This window comes from Engystomops pustulosus, unplaced genomic scaffold, assembly GCF_040894005.1.
Source record: "Engystomops pustulosus unplaced genomic scaffold, aEngPut4.maternal MAT_SCAFFOLD_185, whole genome shotgun sequence".
Taxonomy (NCBI): domain Eukaryota; kingdom Metazoa; phylum Chordata; class Amphibia; order Anura; family Leptodactylidae; genus Engystomops; species Engystomops pustulosus.
In genome coordinates this window covers 9,177-35,353 of record NW_027285065.1, presented here as the reverse complement: position 1 = coordinate 35,353, position 26,177 = coordinate 9,177, and the positions used below count along the sequence as shown (strand labels likewise).

The 26,177-nt window shown below is 50.3% G+C and overlaps 1 protein-coding gene across 3 annotated transcripts; it reads left to right on the top strand.

The window, feature by feature from the left end:
- The first annotated feature begins 1,301 nt into the window (after positions 1-1,301).
- LOC140108807 (high affinity cGMP-specific 3',5'-cyclic phosphodiesterase 9A-like) lies at positions 1,302-20,465 on the top strand. 3 transcript variants are annotated; one of them, XR_011851271.1, is made up of 11 exons: positions 1,304-1,410; positions 16,460-16,505; positions 16,601-16,669; positions 16,758-16,844; positions 17,098-17,202; positions 17,409-17,491; positions 18,300-18,450; positions 19,237-19,347; positions 19,595-19,722; positions 20,021-20,149; positions 20,260-20,392. XR_011851271.1 is itself a non-coding variant. In XM_072131963.1 (11 exons), exons 1-11 carry the CDS (start codon positions 1,376-1,378, stop codon positions 20,401-20,403), a joined length of 1,065 nt encoding a protein of 354 aa, XP_071988064.1. In that variant the 5' UTR covers positions 1,352-1,375; the 3' UTR covers positions 20,404-20,465. The 3 variants fall into 3 exon arrangements, 2 of the variants coding, with proteins under 2 accessions (XP_071988065.1, XP_071988064.1); XM_072131963.1 differs by having other exon boundaries at positions 1,352-1,410; positions 19,595-19,699; positions 20,260-20,465; XM_072131964.1 differs by lacking the exon at positions 19,237-19,347 and having other exon boundaries at positions 1,302-1,410; positions 19,595-19,699; positions 20,260-20,465.
- Positions 20,466-26,177: the final 5,712 nt, after the last annotated feature.

The following is a 26,177-nucleotide window of genomic DNA, read 5'->3' as shown; positions in this document are numbered from 1 at the left end:
TCTGTTATTATACTGGTGGTAGCTGTGACCTCTGTTATAATACCGGTGGTAGCTGTGACCTCTGTAATGATACCAGTATTAGCTGTGACCTCTGTAATGATACCAGTGGTAGCTGTGACCTCTGTTATTATTCCGGTGGTAGCTGTGACCTCTGTAATGAGACCGGTGGTAGCTGTGACCTCTGTTATTATACTGGTGGTAGCTGTGACCTCTGTTATAATACCGGTGGTAGCTGTGACCTCTGTAATGATACCAGTGGTAGCTGTGACCTCTGTTATGATACCAGTGGTAGCTGTGACCTCCGTAATGATACCGATGGTAGCTGTGACCTCTGTAATGATACCAGTGGTAGCTGTGACCTCCGTAATGATACCGGTGGTAGCTGTGACCTCTGCAATGATACCGGTGGTAGCTGTGACCTCCGCAATGAGACCGGTGGTAGCTGTGACCTCTGTAATGAGACCGGTGGTAGCTGTGACCTCCGTAATGATACCGGTGGTAGCTGTGACCTCCGTAATGAGACCGGTGGTAGCTGTGACCTCCTTAATGATACCGGTGGTAGCTGTGACCTCCGTAATGATACCGGTGGTAGCTGTGACCTCCGTAATGATACCGGTGGTAGCTGTGACCTCCTTAATGAGACCGGTGGTAGCTGTGACCTCCGTAATGAGACCGGTGGTAGCTGTGACCTCCGTAATGAGACCGGTGGTAGCTGTGACCTCTGTAATGAGACCGGTGGTAGCTGTGACCTCCTTAATGATACCGGTGGTAGCTGTGACCTCCGTAATGAGACCGGTGGTAGCTGTGACCTCCGTAATGAGACCGGTGGTAGCTGTGACCACTCTCTTAACACCGGCAGTAGGAGCCCAGATATTGAACTATATTTCTACATTAAAGTCTAACTACACTCCATAGTAAAGTGTAAAACCATCATTCTATAGAAGCTATAATCCCACATGTAAGTAGATTTACTACAATCATAGCTGTACCCTAAACTATATCATTGCATATTGAAAGAATTTTGAGTGTGAAATATAAATCAACCTTGTCACAAAATGGAGTCGCACTATAACGATGAATAATCTTGGACAAGGAGGTGGATTCCTACAGACAGAGCCATTGACCAGTACACACAACAGTGGAGATAGGCGAAACGTAGAGTGGTGTTGGCTGTTTCCAAGGTAATGGTGCACACATAGTCATGCTGTATACTTTACTCTGTGTGTTGGATACAGTGGAAATTCCAGATTTGCTGCTTAGTATCCCTCACTAGTGGAGCAGAATGGGCGAGGAATGAGGTACAACCAGTTCCCCCTGGTTACCGCACTGTTTCCAGTAACAATGCTGGAAGAGTCTGGACTATGGCATAACTCCGATGAGACACACAGGCGTAAGGATGTTCTGCAGCAGGTGAGTGCCACACTATCACATCAGACTTAGAAAGGGCTGAGTAGCCTGTATCACAATAGAAGGCTTAGATACAGAACATGAGAAGACAGCAATATGCACAATAATATTAGATACATCTGCAGAGCGATCCAGGTGATCTAAATACTGAACACGCTCTTTGAAAGGTTCTACTGACCTGAAATTCTCCCCACATTGGACCTAACCATCAAAGTCAATAAATGAGGGATGACAAAGGTAAAATGTATTGAACACATGAAGAAAGAGAGGTGGAAAAATCCGGAAAGTCATGACACCAGCTGAAATCTATCAGTAATTAGAAAGCAATCCTGACACTTAGCGATACGTAATATCAGCTGCTTCTCCTGATGGACTATGAATGGAACCACATAAGAAACATCTCACGATGGGTAACACGAGTGGACAGTCTCACTGTGAAACCTCATTATTGTCAAACCAGTGTCATGACACTGGTTACAGAAGAATTTATATAACATCGAAAATACCGGAGATTGCTGAAATGGAGAGAACATCATCTCACCATAAACCGTCCAGACCAGGGGCTGGTGGAAGACTTCACACAGAGAAGTGAGAGGAACTATCACTAGAGTTGTCCAAGAGCCAAGGACCATGTGTGGAAGTTCCAGAAAGACCGGGAATCAGCAGTAACTAAGTAACGTCCTCACCCTCCAGGCACGGCACAAGACTCCATCGATGAACCCAAAGCAGTTCGAGGGAAGTTTATGAGAAATTGGAGATTATTGTCTGCTCAGACACAGAGGCCGTAACACAACATGCCTGACGACCAAAAGGCACCGCATGTGACCCCAAAAACACCAGAACAAGAGTTAAGTGTGGAGAAGGGAATGTCAAGGTCGGGGGGGGGGGGGGGGGCTTTCTCTGTGTTTCACTTCTCATGATAAGGAAAAAAAGATTTGTACATTTCTCGTCAGTCATAAAAAAAATCTTGATGCTTTCAGTTTGCAAAATAAAATAACCCTGAGATTGTGTTTTACTGGTAACTGAAACAGTGGACGTTAGAAGCTTCCGGGACTCTTCCATCTCATCATGAAGCTTAACCACCTAGATGTATGTGCAAAAGAGAAATAATTACATATAATGAACTAAGATTCCGTGTGATAGGATCCTGCTCTGTACACCCGCTCAGCACTAGCACTCCCCGATGGCTGTAATATATTGTAATAGTAGTGGGTGGAAGATGAGTGGGAGCGGTTCCTTCCTCTGTTATCTGTGTGATAGGATCCTGCTCTGTACACCCGCTCAGCACTAGCACTCCCAGATGGCTGTAATATATTGTAGTAGTAGAGGGTGGAAGCAGAGGGGAGCGGGTCCTTCCTCTGTTATCTGAGTGATAGGATCCTGCTCTGTACACCCGCTCAGCACTAGCACTCCCAGATGGCTGTAATATATTGTAATAGTAGTGGGTGGAAGCAGAGGGAGAACTGGTCCTTCCTCTGTTATCTGTGTGATAGGATCCTGCTCTGTACACCCGCTCAGCACTAGCACTCCCAGATGGCTGTAATATATTGTAATAGTAGTGGGTGGAAGCAAAGGGAGTGCAGGTCCTTCCTCTGTTATCTGTGTGATAGGATCCTGCTCTGTACACCCGCTCAGCACTAGCACTCCCAGACAGCTGTAATATATTGTAATAGTAGTGGGTGGAAGCAGAGGGAGAGCAGGTCCTTCTTCTGTTATCTGAGTAATAGGATCCTGCTCTGTACACCTGCTCAGCACTAGCACTCCCAGATGGCTGTAATATATTGAAATATTAGTGGGTGGAAGCAGAGGGAGAGCAGGTCCTTCCTCTGTTATCTGTGTGATAAGATCCTGCCCTGTACACCCGTTCACCACTAGCACTCCCAGACAGCTGTAATATATTGTAATAGTAGTGGGTGGAAGCAGAGGGAGAACTGGTCCTTCCTCTGTTATCTGTGTGATAGGATCCTGCTCTGTACACCCGCTCAGCACTAGCACTCCCAGATGGCTGTAATATATTGTAGTAGTAGTGGGTGGAAGCAGAGGGGAGCGGGTCCTTCCTCTGTTATCTGAGTGAAAGGATCATGCTCTGTACACCCGCTCAGCACTAGCACTCCCAGACAGCTGTAATATATTGTAATAGTAGTGGGTGGAAGCAGAGGGAGAGCAGGTCCTTCTTCTGTTATCTGAGTGATAGGATCCTGCTCTGTAAACCTGCTCAGCACTAGCACTCCCAGACGGCTGTAATATATTGAAATAGTAGTGGGTGGAAGCAGAGGGAGAGCAGGTCCTTCCTCTGTTATCTGTGTGATAGGATCCTGCCCTGTACACCCGTTCACCACTAGCACTCCCAGACAGCTGTAATATATTGTAATAGTAGTGGGTGGAAGCAGAGGGAGAGCAGGTCATTCCTCTGTTATCTGAGTGATAGGATCCTGCTCTGTACACCCGCTCAGCACTCTCACTCCCAGACGGCTGTAATATATTGTAATAGTAGTGGGTGGAAGATGAGGGGGAGCGGGTCCTTCCTCTGTTATGTGTGTGATAGGATCCTGCTCTGTACACCCGCTCAGCACTTGAATTCCCAGACGACTGTAATATATTGTAATAGTAGTGGGTGGAAGCAGAGGGAGAGCAGGTCCTTCCTCTGTTATCTGAGTGATAGGATCCTGCTCTGTACACCCGCTCAGGACTAGCACTCCCAGACCGCTGTAATATATTGTAATAGTAGTGGGTGGATGCAGAGGGAGAGCGGGTCCTTCCTCTGTTATGTGAGTGAAAAAATCCTGCTCTTTACACCTGCTCAGCACTTGCACTCCCAGATGGCTGTAATATATTGTAGTAGTAGTGGGTGGAAGCAGAGGGGGGCGGGTCCTTCCTCTGTTATCTGTGTGATAGGATCCTGCTCTGTACACCTTCTCAACACTTGCACTCCCAGATGGCTGTAATATATTGTAGTAGCAGTGGGTAGAAGCAGAGGGAGAGCAGGACCTTCCTCTGTTATCTGTGTGATAGGATCCTGCTCTGTACACCTGCTCAGCATTTGCACTCCCAGATGGCTGTAATATATTGTAGTAGTAGTGGGTGGAAGCAGAGGGGGAGTGGGTCCTTTCTCTGTTATCTGTATGATAGGATCCTGCTCTGTACACCCGTTCAGCACTAGCACTCCCAGATGACTGTAATATATTGTAATAGTAGTGGGTGGAAGCAGAGGGAGAGCAGGTCATTCCTCTGTTATCTGAGTGATAGGATCCTGCTCTGTACACCTGCTCAGCACTTGCACTCCCAGATGGCTATAATATATTGTAGTAGAAGTGGGTGGAAGCAGAGGGGGGCGGGTCCTTCCTCTGTTATCTGTGTGATAGGATCCTGCTCTGTACACCCGCTCAGCACTAGCACTCCCAGATGGCTGTAATATATTGTAGTAGCAGTGGGTGGGAGCAGAGGGAGAGCAGGTCCTTCCTCTGTTATTTGAGTGATAGGATCCTGCTCTGTACACCTTCTCAGCACTAGCACTCCCAGATGGCTGTAATATATTGTAGTAGTAGTGGGTGGAAGCAGAGGAGGGCAGGTCCTTCCTCTGTTATGTGTGTGATAGGATCCTGCTCTGTACACCAGCTCAGCACTTGCACTCCCAGATGGCTGTAATATATTGTAGTAGTAGTGGGTGGAAGCAGAGGGGGAGTGGGTCCTTCCTCTGTTATCTGTGTGATAGGATCCTGCTCTGTACACCCGTTCAGCACTAGCACTCCCAGATGGCTGTAATATATTGTAATAGTAGTGGGTGGAAGCAAAGGGAGAGCAGGTCATTCCTCTGTTATCTGAGTGATAGGATCAGGCTCTGTACACCTTCTCAGCACTTGCACTCCCAGATGGCTGTAATATATTGTAGTAGTAGTGGGTGGAAGCAGAGGGGGAGCGGGTCCTTCCTCTGTTATCTGTGTGATAGGATCCTGCTCTGTACACCCGCTCAGCACTTGCACTCCCAGACGGCTGTAATATATTGTAATAGTAGTGGGTGGAAGCAGAGAGGTAGAGCAGGTCCTTCCTCTGTTATGTGAATGATAGGATCCTGCTCTGTACACCCGCTCAGCACTAGCACTCCCAGACGGCTGTAATATATTGTAATAGTAGTGGGTGGAAGCAGAGGTAGAGCAGGTCCTTCCTCTGTTATGTGAGTGATAGGATCATGCTCTGTACACCCGCTCAGCACTAGCACTCCCAGATGGCTGTAATATATTGTAATAGTAGTGGGTGGAAGCAGAGGGGGAGCGGGTCCTTCCTCTGTTATCTCGGTGAAATGTTCCTGCTCTGTACACCCGCTCAGCACTAGCACTCCCAGACGGCTGTAATATATTGTAATAGTAGTGGGTGGAAGATGAGGGGGAGTGGGTCCTTCCTCTGTTATCTGTGTGATAGGATCCTGCTCTGTACACCAGCTCAGCACTAGCACTCCCAGATGGCTGTAATATATTGAAGAAGCAGTGGGTGGAAGCAGAGGGAGAGCAGGTCCTTCCTCTGTTATGTGAGTGATAGGATCCTGCTCTGAGGGAAATTTTCCTGCTCTGTTCACCCGCTCAGCACTAGCACTCCCAGATGGCTGTAATATATTGTAATAGTAGTGGCTGGAAGCAGAGGGGGAGCGGGTCCTTCCTCTGTTATCTGAGTGATAGGATCATGCTCTGTACACCCGCTCAGCACTAGCACTCCCAGATGGCTGTAATATATTGTAATAGTAGTGGGTGGAAGCAGAGGGGGAGCAGGTCCTTCCTCTGTTATCTGTGTGATAGGATCCTGCTCTGTACGCCCACTCGGCACTAGCACTCCCAGATGGCTGTAATATATTGTAACAGTAGTGGGTGGAAGATGAGGGGGAGTGGGTCCTTCCTCTGTTATCTGTGTGATAGGATCCTGCTCTGTACACCCGCTCAGCACTAGCACTCCCAGATGGCTGTAATATATTGAAGAAGCAGTGGGTGGAAGCAGAGGGAGAGCAGGTCCTTCCTCTGTTATCTGAGTGATAGGATCATGCTCTGTACACCCGCTCAGCACTAGCACTCCCAGACAGCTGTAATATATTGTAATAGTAGTGGGTGGAAGATGAGGGGGAGTGGGTCCTTCCTCTGTTATCTGAGGGAAATTTTCCTGCTCTGTTCACCCGCTCAGCACTAGCACTCCCAGACAGCTGTAATATATTGTAATAGTAGTGGTTGGAAGATGAGGGGGAGTGGGTCCTTCCTCTGTTATCTGTGTGATAGGATCCTGCTCTGTACACCAGCTCAGCACTAGCACTCCCAGATGGCTGTAATATATTGTAGTAGCAGTGGGTGGAAGCAGAGGGAGAGCAGGTCCTTCCTCTCTTATCTGAGTGATAGGATCCTGCTCTGTACACCTTCTCAGCACTTGCACTCCCAGATGGCTGTAATATATTGTAGTAGTAGTGGGTGGAAGCAAAGGGGGAGCGGGTCCTTCCTATGTTATCTGTGTGATAGGATCCTGCTCTGTACACCCGCTCAGCACTAGCACTCCCAGACGGCTGTAATATAATGTAATTGTAGTGGGTGGAAGCAGAAGGGGAACGGGTCCTTCCTCTGTTATCTGTGTGATAGGATCCTGCTCTGTACACCCGCTCAGCACTAGCACTCCCAGACGGTTGTAATATATTGTAGTAGCAGTGGGTGGAAGCAGAGGGAGAGCAGGACCTTCCTCTATTATTGGTGTGATAGGATCCTGCTCTGTACACCCGCTCAGCACTAGCACTCCCAGACGGCTGTAATATATTGTAGTAGCAGTGGGTGGAAGCAGAGGGAGAGCAGGTCATTCCTCTGTTATCTGTGTGATAGGATCCTGCTCTGTACACCTGCTCAGCACTAGCACTCCCAGATGGCTGTAATATATTGTAGTAGCAGTGGGTGGAAGCAGAGGGAGAGCAGGTCCTTCCTCTCTTATCTGAGTGATAGGATCCTGCTCTGTACACCTTCTCAGCACTTGCACTCCCAGATGGCTGTAATATATTGTAGTAGTAGTGGGTGGAAGCAAAGGGGGAGCGGGTCCTTCCTATGTTATCTGTGTGATAGGATCCTGCTCTGTACACCCGCTCAGCACTAGCACTCCCAGACGGCTGTAATATAATGTAATTGTAGTGGGTGGAAGCAGAAGGGGAACGGGTCCTTCCTCTGTTATCTGTGTGATAGGATCCTGCTCTGTACACCCGCTCAGCACTAGCACTCCCAGACGGTTGTAATATATTGTAGTAGCAGTGGGTGGAAGCAGAGGGAGAGCAGGACCTTCCTCTATTATTGGTGTGATAGGATCCTGCTCTGTACACCCGCTCAGCACTAGCACTCCCAGACGGCTGTAATATATTGTAGTAGCAGTGGGTGGAAGCAGAGGGAGAGCAGGTCATTCCTCTGTTATCTGTGTGATAGGATCCTGCTCTGTACACCCGCTCAGCACTAGCACTCCCAGATGGCTGTAATATATTGTAGTAGTAGCGGGTGGAAGCAGAGGGAGAACAGGTCCTTTCTCTGTTATCTGTGTGATAGGATCCTGCTCTGTACACCCGCTCAGCACTTGCACTCCCAGACGGCTGTAATATTTTGTAATAGTAGTGGGTGGAAGCAGAGGGAGAGCAGGTCCTTCCTCTGTTATCTGTGTGATAGGATCCTGCTCTGTACACGCGCTCAGCACTAGCACTCCCAGATGGCTGTAATATATTGAAATAGCAGTGGGTGGAAGCAGAGGGAGAGCAGGTCCTTCCTCTGTTATGTGAGTGATAGGATCCTGCTCTGTACACCTGCTCAGCACTTGCACTCCCAGCTGGCTGTAATATATTGTAGTAGTAGTGGGTGGAAGCAGAGGGGGAGCGGGTCCGTCCTCTGTTATCTGTGTGATAGGATCCTGCTCTGTACACCCGCTCAGCACTAGCACTCCCAGACGGCTGTAATATATTGTAGTAGCAGTGGGTGGAAGCAGAGGGAGAGCAGGTCCTTCCTCTGTTATCTGTGTGATAGGATCCTGCTCTGTACACCCGCTCAGCACTATCACTCCCAGATGGCTGTAATATTATGTAGTAGTAGTGAGAGGAAGCAGAGGGAGAGCAGGTCCTTCCTCTGTTATCTGTGTGAAAGGATCCTGCTCTGTACACCTGCTCAGCACTTGCACTCCCAGATGGCTGTAATATATTGTAGTAGTAGTGGGTGGAAGCAGAGGGGGAGCATGTCCTTCCTCTGTTATCTGTGTGATAGGATCCTGCTCTGTACACCCGCTCAGCACTTGCACTCCCAGACGGCTGTAATATTTTGTAATAGTAGTGGGTGGAAGCAGAGGGAGAGCAGGTCCTTCCTCTGTTATGTGTGTGATAGGATCCTGCTCTGTACACCCGCTCAGGACTAGCACTCCCAGATGGCTGTAATATATTGTAATAGTAGTGGGTGGAAGCAGAGGGGGAGCGGGTACTTCCTCTGTTATCTGAGTGAAAGGATCCTGCTCTGTACACCCGCTCAGCACTAGCACTCCCAGACGGCTGTAATATATTATAATAGTAGTGGGTGGAAGCAGAGGGGGAGCGGGTCCTTCCTCTGTTATTGGTGTGTTAGGATCCTGCTCTGTACACCCGCTTAGCACTAGCACTCCCAGACGACTGTAATATATTGTAATAGTAGTGGGTGGAAGCACAGGGGGAGTGGGTGCTTCCTCTTTTATCTGAGTGAAAGGATCCTGCTCTGTACACCTGCTCAGCACTAGCACTCCCAGACGGCTGTAATATATTGTAGTAGCAGTGGGTGGAAGCAGAGGGAGAGCAGGACCTTCCTCTGTTATGTGTGTGATAGGATCCTGCTCTGTACACACGCTCAGCAATAGCACTCCCAGACGGCTGTAATATATTGTAATAGTAGTGGGTGGAAGCAGAGGGAGAACTGGTCCTTCCTCTGTTATCTGTGTGATAGGATCCTGCTCTGTACACCTTCTCAGCACTTGCACTACCAGATGGCTGTAATATATTGTAGTAGTAGAGGGTGGAAGCAGAGGGGAGCGGGTCCTTCCTCTGTTATCTGTGTGATAGGATCCTGCTCTGTACACCTGCTCAGCACTTGCACTCCCAGATGGCTGTAATATATTGTAGTAGTAGTGGGTGGAATCAGAGGGGGAGCAGGTCCTTCCTCTGTTATCTGTGTGATAGGATCCTGCTCTGTACACCCGCTCAGCACTTGCACTCCCAGATGGCTGTAATATAGTGTAATAGTAGTGGGTGGAAGCAGAGGGGGAGCAAGTCCTTCCTCTGTTATCTGAGTGAAAGGATCCTGCTCTGTACACCCGCTCAGCACTAGCACTCCCAGATGGCTGTAATATATTGTAGTAGTAGTGGGTGGAAGCAGAGGGGGAGCATGTCCTTCCTCTGTTATCTGTGTGATAGGATCCTGCTCTGTACACCAGCTCAGCACTTGCACTCCCAGACGGCTGTAATATATTATAATAGTAGTGGGTGGAAGCAGAGGGAGAGCAGGTCCTTCCTCTGTTATGTGTGTGATAGGATCCTGCTCTGTACACCCGTTAAGCCGCTGTGATGCAGGTTAGACAAAGTGACTTTGAACCCAGTAAAGAACATTGTTGCATTCATGGTATATAGTTCTCTTTGAAGTCTAAATATTTAGACTCCAAAGTGTCTACAAATAATGTAATAATTTATATACATCCTTCCCCTAATTGGGACTGATCACAAGAGCTTACAGTCTGAGGATGAGGGGAGGACACAAGAGCTTACAGTCTATGAGGATGAGGGGAGGACACAAGAGCTTACAGTCTGAGGATGAGGGGAGGACACAAGAGCTTACAGTCTATGAGGATGAGGGGTGGACACAAGAGCTTACAGTCTATGAGGATGAGGGGTGGACACAAGAGCTTACAGTCTATGAGGATGAGGGGGTGACACGAGCTTACAGTCTATGAGGATCAGGGGGTGACACAAGAGCTTACAGTCTATGAGGATCAGGGGTGACACAAGAGCTTACAGTCTATGAGGATGAGGAGATGACACAAAAGCTTACAGTCTATGAGGATCAGGGGTGACATAAGAGCTTACAGTCTATGAGGATGAGGGGTGACACAAGAGCTTACAGTCTATGAGGATGAGGGGGAACACAAGAGCTTACAGTCTATGAGGATGAGGGGTGACACAAGAGCTTACAGTCTATGAGGATCAGGGGTGACACAAGGGCTTACAGTCTATGAGGATGAGGGGGTGTGACACAAGAGCTTACAGTCTATGAGGATGAGGGGTGACACAAGAGCTTACAGTCTATGAGGATCAGGGGTGACATAAGAGCTTACAGTCTATGAGGATCAGGGGGTGACACAAGTGCTTACAGTCTATGAGGATAAGGGGTGACACAAGAGCTTACAGACTATGAGAATGAGGGGGGGACACAAGAGCTTACAGTCTATGAGGATGAGGGAGGACACAAGAGCTTACAGTCTATGAGGATGAGGGAGGACACAAGAGCTTACAGTCTATGAGGATGAGGGGGGACACAAGAGCTTACAGTCTATGAGGACGAAGGGGAGACACAAGAGCTTACAGTCTATGAGGATGAGGTGGTGACACAAGAGCTTACAGTCTATGAGGATGAGGAGAGGACACAAGAGCTCACAGTTTATGAGGATGATGGGGGACACAAGAGCTCACAGTCTATGAGGATGAAGGGGGACACAAGAGCTTACAGTCTATGAGGATGATGGGGGACACAAGAGCTTACAGTCTATGAGGATGAGGGAGTGACACAAGAGCTTACAGTCTATGAGGATGAGGGGGGACACAAGAGCTTACAGTCTATGAGGATGAGGAGGTCACAAGAGCTTACAGTCTATGAGGATGAGGGGAGACACAAGAGCTTACAGTCTGAGGATGAGGGGAGGACACAAGAGCTTACAGTCTGAGGATGAGGGGAGTGACACAAGAGCTTACAGTCTATGAGGATGAGGGAGGACACAGGAGCTTACAGTCTATGAGGATGAGGGAGGACACAAGAGCTTACAGTCTATGAGGATGAGAGGGGACACAAGAGCTTACAGTCTATGAGGATGAGGGGGTACACAAGAGCTTACAGTCTATGAGGATGAGGGGGGACACAAGAGCTTACAGTCTATGAGGATGATGGGGGACACAAGAGCTTACAGTCTATGAGGATGAGGGGGACACAAGAGCTTACAATCTATGAGGATGAGGGGTGACACAAGAGCTTACAGTCTATGAGGATGAGGGGGGACACAAGAGCTTACAGTCTATGAGGATGAGGAGGATACAAGAGCTTACAGTCTATGAGGATGAGGGGGGACACAAGAGCTTACAGTCTATGAGGATGAGGGGGACACAAGAGCTTACAGTCTATGAGGATGGGGGGGGGGACACAAGAGCTTACAGTCTATGAGGATGAAGGGGGACACAAGAGCTTACAGTCTATGAGGATGAGGGGGGACACAAGAGCTTACAATCTATGAGGATGAGGGGTGACACAAGAGCTTACAGTCTATGAAGATGAGGGGGGACACAAGAGCTTACAGTCTATGAGGATGAGGAGGATACAAGAGCTTACAGTCTATGAGGATGAGGGGGGACACAAGAGCTTACAGATTCAATAGTAGTGAGGGAAAAATGGTATACTTTTTATTGGGGACGTCCCTCACTAGTGGGCTGAGTGGGGCATTACACAAACCCACGGTGGTGATCAGTGAGAGTAACCAATACACTCTCTAGAAAATATAAAAAGGGGCTCAATAACCCATTTCTTTTTATAGGAGTTCAATAAAAGTTATGTTTTAAAAGACACACTTGTACCTTTTCCATTCTTGGTGCGAAATGCATTGGTCAAGCCTCCCAGTATACAGCCAGCCAGTCCACTGTAGTATATAGCCAGCCCTTGTAGTATATAGCTTGCAGCCCCTGCCCCCCAGTATATAGTCTGCCAGCCCCCAGTAGTATATAGCCAGCCAGCCCCCTGTAGTATATAGCCAGCCAGCCCCCAGTAGTATATAGCCAGCCAGCCCCATGTAGTATACAGTCAGCCAGCTCCCATGTAGTATACAGCCAACCAGCCCCCTGTAGTATATAGCCAGCCCCAGTAGTATATAGCCAGCCTCCAGTCGTATACAGCCAGCCCCCATGTAGTATATAGCCAGCCAGCCTCCATGTAGTATACAGCCAGCCCCCATGTAGTATATAGCCTGCCAGTCCCCTGTAGTATTTAGCCTGTCTGCCCCCCTGTGGTATATAGCCTTCCAGCCCCTGTAGTGTATAGCCAGCCTGCCCTCCGCAGTATATAGCCTGCCAGTCCCTGTAGTATTTAGCCTGTCTGCCCCCCTGTGGTATATAGCCTTCCAGCCCCTGTAGTGTATAGCCTGCCAGCCCCCCTATAGTATATAACCAGCCCCCTATAGTATATAGCCAGCCAGCCCCCTATAGTATATAGCCAGCCCCCTGTAGTATATAGCCTGCCAGCCCCTTGTAGTATATAGCCAGCCAGCCCCCTGTAGTATATAGCCTGCCAGTCCCCTGTAGTATATAGCCTGCCAGCCCCCAGTAGTATATAGCCAGCCAGCCCCCTGTAGTATATAGCCAGCCAGCCCCATGTAGTATACAGTCAGCCAGCTCCCATGTAGTATACAGCCAACCAGCCCCCTGTAGTATATAGCCAGCCCCAGTAGTATATAGCCAGCCTCCAGTCGTATACAGCCAGCCCCCATGTAGTATATAGCCAGCCAGCCTCCATGTAGTATACAGCCAGCCCCCATGTAGTATATAGCCTGCCAGTCCCTGTAGTATATAGCCTGCCAGTCCCTGTAGTATATAGCCTGTCTGCCCCCCTGTGGTATATATCCTTCCAGCCCCTGTAGTGTATAGCCTGCCAGCCCCTGTAGTGTATAGCCAGCCTGCCCCCTGTAGTATATAACTTGCCCCCTGTAGTATACAGCCTGCCAGCCCCCAGTCGTACACAGCTTGCCAGATCCTGTAGTATACAGTCTGCCAGCCCGCCTGTAGTATATAGCCAGCCCCCTATAGTATATAGCCAGCCAGCCCCGTTATATATAGCCTGCCAGCCCCCTGTAGTATATAGCCAGCCAGCCCCATGTAGTATACAGTCAGCCAGCTCCCATGTAGTATACAGCTAACCAGCCCCCCGTAGTATACAGCCAACCAGCCCCCTGTAGTATATAGCCAGCCCCCAGTAGTATACAGCTAGCCAGCCTACAGTAGTATACTGCTAGCCCCCATGTAGTATATAGCCAGCCCCCATGTAGTATATAGCCTGCCAGTCCCTGTAGTATATAGCCTTCCAGCCCCTGTAGTGTAAAGCCAGCCTGCCCCCCGTAGTATATGGCCTGCCAGCCCCCAGTAGTACACAGCTAGCCAGATCCTGTAGTATACAGCCTGCCAGCCCCCCTGTAGTATATAGCCAGCCCCCTGTAGTATATAGCCAGCCAGCCCCCTGTAGTATATAGGTATATAGCCAGCCAGCCCCCTGTAGTATATAGCCTGACAGCCCATGTAGTATATAGCCAGCCAGACCCATGTAGTATATAGCCAGCCAGCCCCATGTAGTATACAGCCAGCCAGCTCCCATGTAGTATACAGCCAGCCAGTTCCCATGTAGTATACAGCCAGCCAGTTCCCATGTAGTATACAGCCAGCCAGCCTCCAGTAGTATACAGCTAGACAGCCCCTGTAGTATATAGCCTGACAGTCCCTGTAGTATATAGCCTGTCTGCCCCCTGTCAGCCCCCAGTAGTATACAGCCAGCCAGCCTCCAGTAGTATACAGCCTGCGAGCCCCTGTAGTGTATAGCCTGCCAGCCCCTGCCCCCCAGTATATAGCCTGCCGGCCCCCTGTAGTATATAGTCAGCCTGTCTCCCGTAGTATATGGCCTGGCAGCCCCCTGTAGTATATAGCCTGCCTGCCCCCTGTATTATATAGCCAGCCCCCAGTAGTGCACAGCCTGCCAGATACTGAAGTATATAGCCTGCAAGACCCTCTAGTATATAGCCAGCCAGCCCCCCTGTAGCATATAGCCAGCCCCCATGCAGCATATAGCCAGCCCCCATGCAGTATATAGCCTGCCAGGCCCTGTAATGTATAGCCAGCCATTTAAAGTATATTGCCAGCCCACCCTTTAGTATATAGCCAGCCCCCTGTAGGATATAACATGTCAGTAAAAAAACAAAACAAAAAACTGACTACTCCCCATCCCGACGATCGAGGCAGCTCCTCTTCTATCTTCATGTGTGCGGCAGGTCTGCGACAGCTCCGTGGGCAGCGCCTCTTCTTTCTTCAGAAGGATAGAGGACAGGGGGCTACAGGAGGAGGCTGGAGGACAGGGGGCTACAGGAGGAGGCTGGAGGACAGGGGCAGAGGCTGGGGGACAGGAGGATACAGGAGGAGGCTGGAAGACAGGGGGCTACAGGAGGAGGCTGGAGGACAGGGGGCTACAGGACGAGGCTGGAGGACAGAGGCAGAGGCTGGGGGACAGGAGCATACAGGAGGAGGCTGGAGGACAGGGGCTACAGGAGGAGGCTGGAAGACAGGGGCTACAGGAGGAGGCTGGAAGACAGGGGGCTACAGGAGGAGGCTGGAGGACAGGGGGCTACAGGAGGAGGCTGGAGGACAGGGGAGGAGGCTGGGGGACAGGAGGATACAGGAGGAGGCTGGAGTACAGGAGGGTACAGGAGGAGGCTGGAGGACAGGGGGATACAGGAGGAGGCTGGAGGACAGGGGGCTACAGGAGGAGGCTGGAGGACAGGGGCTACAGGAGGAGGCTGGGAGACAGGAGGCTACAGGAGGAGGCTGGGAGACAGGAGGCTACAGGAGGAGGCTGGGAGACAGGAGGCTACAGGAGGAGGCTGGAGGACATGGGGCTACAGGAGGCGGATAGAGGACAGGAGGTGATCGCACCGACCCAAAGAATAAAGCAGACCTGTCATTTGGGGCGCACAGTAAAAGTCGTAAAATCCAGGCCCACAAGAAAATGGCGCAAATGCGTTTTTTCACCAATTTCACTGTATTAGGAATTTTTTCCCTCTTCCAGGACACGGCAGGGAATATTCAATACCGTCACTATGAAGTGCAATGTGTCACAGAAAACAAGCCCCCGCACATGGGAAAATAAAAAAAGTTATAGATTTTTGAAGGTGGGGAGTGAAAAATGAAAACGCAAAAAAGGACCTAGACGGGAAGGGGTTAAAGCCGTCCCTCTCCTCCAGCCTGATTGGCCAGTAATATCCAGGACCTGAGCTTGTGAGTGACGGAGCTTCGCTTTCATTCTTGTTTGTAGATACATGGCTGAGTAGGGTGTCTGGTGCAGCAGAAACGCGGCTGCTTTTATGGAGGTTTCAACCCTTTTTCTTTGAGAACTTTACAACCGGCTGAGGACTGTGGCCACGCTTTATGGACTGGTGGCACATGTGCCACGCTGCAGACACCCTTTGGGATGGCCTTGGTTTCCAGAGGGCAGTAGCAGAGGGCGGAGAGCTTTGCTTGTTGTGGTGGCTGCCTGTGGCTCGCTGGCCACCACTTCTTCGTCTGCAGTAACACTGCCTCTACCCGTGTCTGGTCTAGGACCTCATCATCTCACCTTGCTTCTTCTACCAGCGGGTCCTCATCCCATCGCAGAAAACCACAGCCATCAGTTGTATTTCATTGTTATCATAAGTCTCTTCCGACCTTCTGTTCTTGGGAACATTGGAAATATCTCTGCTACAGGTGCAGATGGAGCACTTTTAGGGTTAGGGATGAGCGTGATGAAGATAATCCCATGGAAGTTGAACTGTTTGCCATGTAAGTGAGCAATGTCTCGGCTTGGTGCGGCTACCAGTACACAGCACATAACCAGTGCAAAAATCCTGCTCCTGTCAGGGCAAATCACAACGTTATTCGCTTCACAAACCGGACCGTTTCACGCGGCTTCTGATAGATGCATTTACCCTAAACTTCTCTTACTATGCTTAGCCATCTCATATGAGGACTTGTAACTAGGTATTATGGGTAAGAGTTACCTCTCTCTTTCAGTGCCGAAACAAGGGACTCCGACTGCAAGGGGCAAGATCTGGTGAAGGTAAGATGAAGTGTCACCACAAAGGAGGTGCCACCAGGAGAGGTAGAGCTGACCTTACCAAACGTCTCCTTTCCTCCCCATACTGTATATTCAAGGTTCCTCAAGACATTCAAGAAGATCTGAAGAAACCAACATTCAATGTTTGGTCATTACAGGATGGAGAGGTAGGAGTACCCACAAGGAGGGCCATGTCATTTTGGGAGAGGATATGGCTTTAGATCAATATAACTTTCCTTAATGTATGCTTGGCAGATGTTGACCCTTCTGGAGCACATGTTTCTCAATCTGAATCTGGTGGAGCGTTTTACGATCGAGATGGCGGCACTTCAGCAATTTCTGGTGAGAAGAGACGATTAGCTTGTGTGGTACACAGCAGTGATGGGATATGAGGTATGGAGTCCATGGTGACTGCCCATCAGGCAATACCTTTTTGAGGCTGACTATATGTGAAGCGCAGCTTATGAGAATACTAGTTCGTGATCATTCCTGACATAGAGAATTGCTATCCTCGAAAGTTCCCAAACAAAATATACAATATGGGCCTCATTAGTTTGGAGTCTTTGTGAAGTTGTCCTTGTTTCTGCTTCTCCAGCTCAGCGTCCAGGACCACTACCGGCAGAACCCTTTCCATAACTTCAGGCATGGCTTCTGCGTCACACAGATGATGTACAGTGTGATACATCTGTGCCACCTACAGGTGCGTCTCCCATCCACCAATTCTCCTATCACACAGGTAGCGGGAATCTCCAGAACAGGAATCTTCATGGAGTCTCCTCTTCGACTTCTTTCTGTACTCCTCCCAAATGTCACTTTACGCTGAGAGCGCTCACACGTTGTAGCTCATTGTGGAATAACATCAGTGATCTCCCAGATAACCCCTAATAAAATCTTGGTGTCTTCTAGGACCTTCTCAGTCCCCAGGACATAATCAGCCTGATGATTGCGGCGCTCTGCCATGATGTTGACCATCCAGGCCTCAACAATAAGTGAGTTTGGGCGATTGGGATCACAAGTTGCTCAGCAGTTTCCAGAGCATCAGTCCTTCTCCACCCCAGGCTACGAGCCATAAACAACCTGCGCCTGGGGATATTCTTGGTGTCAGCTCCTCAGTTTTCAGGACTTCTGCTTTCTATCATCTTAGAAGCGCCTTCTCTAATCTGTCCCCGTCCTTACTGTGCTTCACATAACCAGAACAGAGTTTTGGAAGGAGATAGTAAAGACTGATGGTGTAATTGGAGGACAGCATTAGCTCCTGAATATCCAGCCCCAGGAGTAATTAGAAGGGATCAATGGGATCAGGAACCCTCTCCAGTCTCTTCTTTAAAGGAAATCTACCATCAAACTTCATCTTGATAAACCAGGGACATTACTCATAGACCGAGGGAATCTTCTCCCATTGGTTTTCCGTGGCCTCCGTCCTCCTAAAAAGATTATCACAGTCCCAGTGACTGGTTCTAGGAGTATTGTCCCTGGATTACCATGACGGATTTTGATGGGATTTTCCTGATCCTGAGATTAAAGCCAGAAGCCACAGCGCCCCTTTTGTCCATGACAGGTACTAAATCTCTACCCCACACCAAATACAAAGAGATTCCACCCAAAGTCTGAGAGAAGAACTGTAGAAATTCCTATATACCGTTCTCCCTGGTAGGTGGAGGAGGCCCCATGATATGAATATTTTATGGTACAAATCACCATGAAGTGGGAGATCATTAGGAGGGTGAGGAGCACGGTCCAACGCCCCTGATGGAAGTACTTCTGTGCTGTGCTCATAACCATTTCCTCTGCTCGCAGTTATCAAGTCAATGCACAAACAGAGTTGGCATCCAGGTACCAAAATAAGTCGCCCCTGGAAAATCATCATTGTGCCGTCACCATGGAAATCCTAAGCCAAATGCAATGCAACATCTTCCTACACAGTGAAGAGGCCAGCAGCATCCTGGAGGTGAGAGGATAGCGCCGATATAACGGCTGTAAGCAACCCTGAAGTTGGGGGGGGGGCCCTATCCCCAACCTGCTTCCTCATATTAAACAGATTGCAGGACAGCAGGAGGAAACGCGGATCTCTGGCTGAGAGGCCCTGCTGCTGGTCTCCATCCCCGGCATCACCAGCATAACACCATCATCTCCATCCCCGGCATCACCAGCATAACACCATCATCTCCATCCCCGGCATCACCAGCATAACACCACCATCTCCATCCCCGGCATCACCAGCATAACACCACCATCTCCATCCCCGGCATCACCAGCATAACACCACCATCTCCATCCCCGGCATCACCAGCATAACACCACCATCTCCATCCCCGGCATCACCAGCATAACACCACCATCTCCATCCCCGGCCTCACCAGCATAACACCACCATCTCCATCCCCGGCATCACCAGCATAACACCACCACCTCCATCCCCGGCATCACCAGCATAACACCACCACCTCCATCCCCGGCATCACCAGCATAACACCACCACCTCCATCCCCGGCATCACCAGCATAACACCACCACCTCCATTCCCGGCATCACCAGCATAACACCACCATCTCCATCCCCGGCATCACCAGCATAACACCACCATCTCCATCCCTGGCATCACCAGCATAACACCACCATCTCCATCCCCGGCATCACCAGCATAACACCACCATCTCCATCCCCGGCATCACCAGCATAACACCACCATCTCCATCCCCGGCATCACCAGCATAACACCATCATCTTCTCCCAGGAGATCAGCGAGTTGATCTTGGCCACAGACATGGCCCATCACCCCCAGATCCTGCAGGCCTTACAAGACATCCAGACCTTCAGCCCCTCAAATAAAGATCACGTAACTCTGGTGAGTAGTGGGCACAGCCATGTGACCAGGGGCCAGAGCCCGACAACATGTGACCAGGGGCCCGACAACATGTGACCAGGGGCAGAGCCACAGGAGAGCCTGACATCAGCAGTTCACTAGGGGGGGGGGGGGTAGGTTGGGGAGTCATTTGACTATGGCCCCTCACCCCTCGTCATTTCCCTTATAAGACTTTATCCCTTCTTTCCGGTGAGAGACACAGATCTGATTGTCATTTCTTTTATCACAGCTGAAGAAAGGTCTCATTAAATTCTGTGACATATCGAACGAGGTGCGTCCTGCGGTAGAGGCCGAGCGCTGGGCAGACGAACTGATGGAGGAGTACTTCCTACAGGTGCAGAAGATGATTGGTCAGAGGTAGTTTGGCCTGGACATAACGTGCTGCTGCGTCTGTATGGGGGGTGCTAGATGCATCAGGCGAGGCGGGACCACAGCGGCGAGGCGGGACCACAGCGGCGAGGCGGGACCACAGCGGCGAGGCGGGACCACAGCGGCGAGGCGGGACCACAGCGGCCGCTGGGTGTAAGGGAAGGGATCTGGGCATCTTCTGGGTTTAGGATTTTGCTTTCTACACACCGATACAAAATATTAACTGTGTGAATCAAGACACCTGTAGCTCCAGCGCCTCCACCCTGACACTTATGTCCTCTGCCAGAGTGACCGTGAGAAGTTAGAGAATCTCCCCGTCACCAAGTACATGGACCGAGACACCGTGACCAAAGTCCAATCACAGAGATCCTTCATCACGTTCCTGCTCATCCCCCTGTGTGATGCCCTCAGCCAGGTAAGTGAAGCCGAGCACAGGCTGTACACCCCCCCCCCCCCCCCCCATGGACCCTCAGAACCGTGTAGGACAGTACCTGTCCCTCTGAACCCTCACCATGTGTCTTTCAGATCCTCCCTCAGATGAAGTTATGGATGTTAAAACCTCTGCAGGAGGCCAAGCTGCGATACGAGCTTCAGACGGAGGCCGTGAGCTTCCAGCCACCAGAGACCCCCATCACAGAGCGGACAGTGGAGGCAGGCAACATGGCCTGATGCATGAGATCGCAGCCGACCAGTACTGGAGGGGATACACCTCAGATGAGGCGTCTAACGTAAAGTCCTTTATTGCTTTAAATAAAAGGTCTCCTTTACTACAACTGGTACATGCAGACCAGGCCGGGTCACAGCCACCATCAGGGTGGGCAGCACATACCATCGAGATCAATGATACTGCTACTCCACCGTTGTGAGAATACAATATAACAACACTACAACAAGCACCCACCAGATTCACAGATTAGGGAGTAAAGACATGGTCATTTCACCAAGAGGTGATGTAGTGAGAATAGGACAGGGTGGGCAACGAGTCAGTGAATGGGGAGAAGGGAGGCTCCATATCCCGGCACACTCAGTCCAGAAGTTACTCGTCTCTCACCCCTTTCAGGGTCTAATGCTGCGCTTGACAATCATCCCTCTGGTGGGCAGAGCGAGGAGTCCACACTGTTGGCGATTCTTCATCTCTTGTGAACTTTGCCAGCAGGCTCTGCTTGTACTGTAGAAAATTTCCTTTTCTCTGTCTGGATTCGCACCTCCTTCTTCTGCAGGTAAGAGGCCATGTTGTCAAACCCAGCCTTGTACAAAGCACTGAAGCGGTTCTCCAGATTCACAGATCCTGAGGGATTAACACAGGAACATTCATTGTATGGATAGAAAATACTATCACTGCCCCGTCACTACCTGGAGGAATAAGTCCTCCTCCTCTGGCACCAACAATGGCTACTGAAGGAGAAATCAGCACCATTACCATCCATCCATCTCTCTCAGATGCCACCACTGGCTGAAGGAGAAATCATCTACCACAGGCGCCAGCACCATTACCATCCATCTCTCTCAGATGCCACCACTGGCTACTGAAGGAGAAATCATCCACCCCAAGCGCCAGCACCATTACCATCCATCTCTCTCAGATGCCACCACTGGCTGAAGGAGAAATCATCCACCCCAGGCGCCAGCACCATTACCATCCATCCATCTCTCTCAGATGCCACCACTGGCTGAAGGAGAAATCATACACCCCAGGCGCCAGCACCATTACCATCCATCCATCTCTCTCAGATGCCACCACTGGCTGAAGGAGAAATCATACACCCCAGGCGCCAGCACCATTACCATCCATCCATCTCTCTCAGATGCCACCACTGGCTGAAGGAGAAATCATCTACCACAGGCGCCAGCACCATTACCATCCTTCCATCCATCTCTCTCAGATGCCACCACTGGCTAAAGGAGAAATCATCTACCCCAGGCGCCAGCACCATTACCATCCATCCATCCATCCATCTCTCTCAGATGCCACCACTGGCTGAAGGAGAAATCATCTACCACAGGCGCCAGCAGCATTACCATCCATCCATCTTTCTCAGATGCCACCACTGGCTACAGAAGAAGAATTCAGCACCATTACCATCCATCCATCTCTCTCAGATGCCACCACTGGCTGAAGGATAAATCATCTACCCAAGGCGCCAGCACCATTACCATCCTTCCATCTCTCTCAGATGCCACCACTGGCTAAAGGAAAAATCATCCACCCCAGGCGCCAGCACCATTACCATCCATCCATCTCTCTCAGATGCCACCACTGGATGCTGAAGGAAAAATCATCCACCCCAGGCGCCAGCACCATTACCATCCATCCATCTCTCTCAGATGCCACCACTGTATGCTGAAGGAGAAATCAACCACCCCAGGCGCCAGCACCATTACCATCCATCCATCCATCTCTCTCAGATGCCACCACTGGCTGAAGGAGAAATCATACACCCCAGGCGCCAGCACCATTACCATCCATCCATCTCTCTCAGATGCCACCACTGGCTGAAGGAGAAATCATACACCCCAGGCGCCAGCACCATTACCATCCATCCATCTCTCTCAGATGCCACCACTGGCTGAAGGAGAAATCATCTACCACAGGCGCCAGCACCATTACCATCCTTCCATCCATCTCTCTCAGATGCCACCACTGGCTAAAGGAGAAATCATCTACCCCAGGCGCCAGCACCATTACCATCCATCCATCCATCCATCTCTCTCAGATGCCACCACTGGCTGAAGGAGAAATCATCTACCACAGGCGCCAGCAGCATTACCATCCATCCATCTTTCTCAGATGCCACCACTGGCTACAGAAGAAGAATTCAGCACCATTACCATCCATCCATCTCTCTCAGATGCCACCACTGGCTAAAGGAAAAATCATCCACCCCAGGCGCCAGCACCATTACCATCCTTCCATCTCTCTCAGATGCCACCACTGGCTAAAGGAAAAATCATCCACCCCAGGCGCCAGCACCATTACCATCCATCCATCTCTCTCAGATGCCACCACTGGATGCTGAAGGAAAAATCATCCACCCCAGGCGCCAGCACCATTACCATCCATCCATCTCTCTCAGATGCCACCACTGTATGCTGAAGGAGAAATCAACCACCCCAGGCGCCAGCACCATTACCATCCATCCATCTCTCTCAGATGCCACCACTGTATGCTGAAGGAGAAATCAACCACCCCAGGCGCCAGCACCATTACCATCCATCCATCTCTCTCAGATGCCACCACTGGATGCTGAAGGAGATATCATCCACCCCAGGCGCCGGCACCATTACCATCCATCCATCTCTCTCAGATGCCACCACTGGCTACTGAAAGAGAAATCATCTACCCCAGACGCCGGCACCATTACCCTCCATCCGTCCTTCCATCTCTGTCAGATGCCACCACTGGCTAAAGGAGAAATCATCCACCCCAGGCGCCAGCACCATTACCATCCATCCATCCATCTCTCTCAGGTGCCACCACTGGATGCTAAAGGAGAAATCATCTACCCCAAGCGCCAGCACCATTACCATCCATCCATCTCTCTCAGGTGCCACCACTGGCTGAAGGAGAAATCATCCACCCCAAGCGCCAGCACCATTACCATCCATCCATCTCTCTCAGATGCCACCACTGGATGCTGAAGGAGAAATCATCTACCCCAAGCGCCAGCACCATTACCATCCATCTCTCTCAGATGCCACCACTGGCTGAAGGAGAAATCATCTACCCCAGGCGCCAGCACCATTACCATCCATCCATCTCTCTCATATGCCACCACTGGCTGAAGGAGAAATCATCTACCCCAGGCGCCAGCACCATTACCATCCATCCATCTCTCTCAGATGCCACCACTGGCTAAAGGAGAAATCATCCACCCCAAGCGCCAGCACCATTACCATCCATCCATCTCTCTCAGGTGCCACCACTGGCTGAAGGAGAAATCATCTACCCCAGGCGCCAGCACCATTACCATCCATCCATCCATCCATCTCTCTCATATGCCACCACTGGCTGAAGGAGAAATCATCTACCCCAGGCGCCAGCACCATTACCATCCATCCATCTCTCTCAGATGCCACCACTGGATGCTGAAGGAGAAATCATCCACCCCAAGCGCCAGCAGCATTACTACTACCCATCATTACTATCTATGCCTCTTATGAGCCACAACCATCATCATCTACTAGAGGAATAAACCATGAGACCCAGATGCCACCGTCATTGCCATCTATTCATCTTCATCTCAATGGCATCCTATCCATGCCACTACCAACCATCCTCGTCTAATCTACTAGCCTATCTTCATTGGCTACTAAAGGAAAAAAACATCCACCTTAGATACTATCACCACCTACTGAAGTAAACTATCAATCACCAGCTACTGTAAGAAGAACCCATCAATCTCAGGTGCCACCACCATGATCGGCTTTTGAAGAAAGAAACCATCTACTTAAGGTGCCTTCACCATGAATACTACATATCCTTCTCATGTGCCAACACTATCACCAGCTATTGAAGGAAGGAACATCGACCTCTGATGCCACGGTCACCACCATCATCATTAACTACTGGAAGAAGAGACCAACCATCTCTTGTGCCACCACTAACATCAGCTACTAAAGAAACATCATCAACCTCTGGTCCCACCATCAGGGGAAAGAAACCTTCCACCTCTGGTGTACCACCATAAACATCTGCCCTCCTCAGATACCCCACCATAATCAGCTACTGCAGGAGAAGCTTTCCCCCTCTGGTGTACCCCCATAAACATCTGCCCTCCTCAGATACCCCACCATAATCAGCTACTGCAGGAGAAGCTTTCCCCCTCTGGTGTACCACCATAAACATCTGCCCTCCTCAGATACCCCACCATAATCAGCTACTGCAGGAGAAGCTTTCCCCCTCTGGTGTACCACCATAAACATCTGCCCTCCTCAGATACCCCACCATAATCAGCTACTGCTGGAGAAGCTTTCCCCCTCTGGTGTACCCCCATAAACATCTGCCCTCCTCAGATACCCCACCATAATCAGCTACTGCAGGAGAAGCTTTCCACCTCTGGTGTACCACCATAAACATCTGCCCTCCTCAGATACCCCACCATAATCAGCTACTGCTGGAGAAGCTTTCCCCCTCTGGTGTACCACCATAAACATCTGCCCTCCTCAGATACCCCACCATAATCAGCTACTGCTGGAGAAGCTTTCCCCCTCTGGTGTACCCCCATAAACATCTGCCCTCCTCAGATACCCCACCATAATCAGCTACTGCTGGAGAAGCTTTCCCCCTCTGGTGTACCCCATAAACATCTGCCCACCTCAGATACCCCACCATAATCAGCTACTGCTGGAGAAGCTTTCCCCCTCTGGTGTACCACCATAAACATCTGCCCTCCTCAGATACCCCACCATAATCAGCTACTGCTGGAGAAGCTTTCCCCCTCTGGTGTACCACCATAAACATCTGCCCTCCTCAGATACCCCACCATAATCAGCTACTGCTGGAGAAGCTTTCCCCCTCTGGTGTACCCCCATAAACATCTGCCCTCCTCAGATACCCCACCATAATCAGCTACTGCTGGAGAAGCTTTCCCCCTCTGGTGTACCACCATAAACATCTGCCCTCCTCAGATACCCCACCATAATCAGCTACTGCAGGAGAAGCTTTCCCCCTCTGGTGTACCCCCATAAACATCTGCCCTCCTCAGATACCCCACCATAATCAGCTACTGCTGGAGAAGCTTTCCCCCTCTGGTGTACCCCCATAAACATCTGCCCTCCTCAGATACCCCACCATAATCAGCTACTGCTGGAGAAGCTTTCCCCCTCTGGTGTACCCCCATAAACATCTGCCCTCCTCAGATACCCCACCATAATCAGCTACTGCTGGAGAAGCTTTCCACCTCTGGTGTACCCCCATAAACATCTGCCCTCCTCAGATACCCCACCATAATCAGCTACTGCTGGAGAAGCTTTCCCCCTCTGGTGTACCACCATAAACATCTGCCCTCCTCAGATACCCCACCATAATCAGCTACTGCTGGAGAAGCTTTCCCCCTCTGGTGTACCACCATAAACATCTGCCCTCCTCAGTTACCCCACCATAATCAGCTACTGCAGGAGAAGCTTTCCCCTCTGGTGTACCCCCATAAACATCTGCCCTCCTCAGATACCCCACCATAATCAGCTACTGCTGGAGAAGCTTTCCCCCTCTGGTGTACCACCATAAACATCTGCCCTCCTCAGATACCCCACCATAATCAGCTACTGCTGGAGAAGCTTTCCCCCTCTGGTGTACCCCCATAAACATCTGCCCTCCTCAGATACCCCACCATAATCAGCTACTGCTGGAGAAGCTTTCCCCCTCTGGTGTACCACCATAAACATCTGCCCTCCTCAGATACCCCACCATAATCAGCTACTGCAGGAGAAGCTTTCCCCCTCTG

Coding starts and splice junctions, on each gene's coding strand:
- LOC140108807 (XM_072131963.1), top strand. CDS start 1,376: ATGAGACACACAGGCGTAAGGATGTTCTGCAGCAG. Junction 1,411..16,459: donor GTAAGGATGTTCTGCAGCAG/GTGAGTGCCACA, acceptor TCTCTCTTTCAG/TGCCGAAACAAGGGACTCCG. Junction 16,670..16,757: donor GGTCATTACAGGATGGAGAG/GTAGGAGTACCC, acceptor TATGCTTGGCAG/ATGTTGACCCTTCTGGAGCA.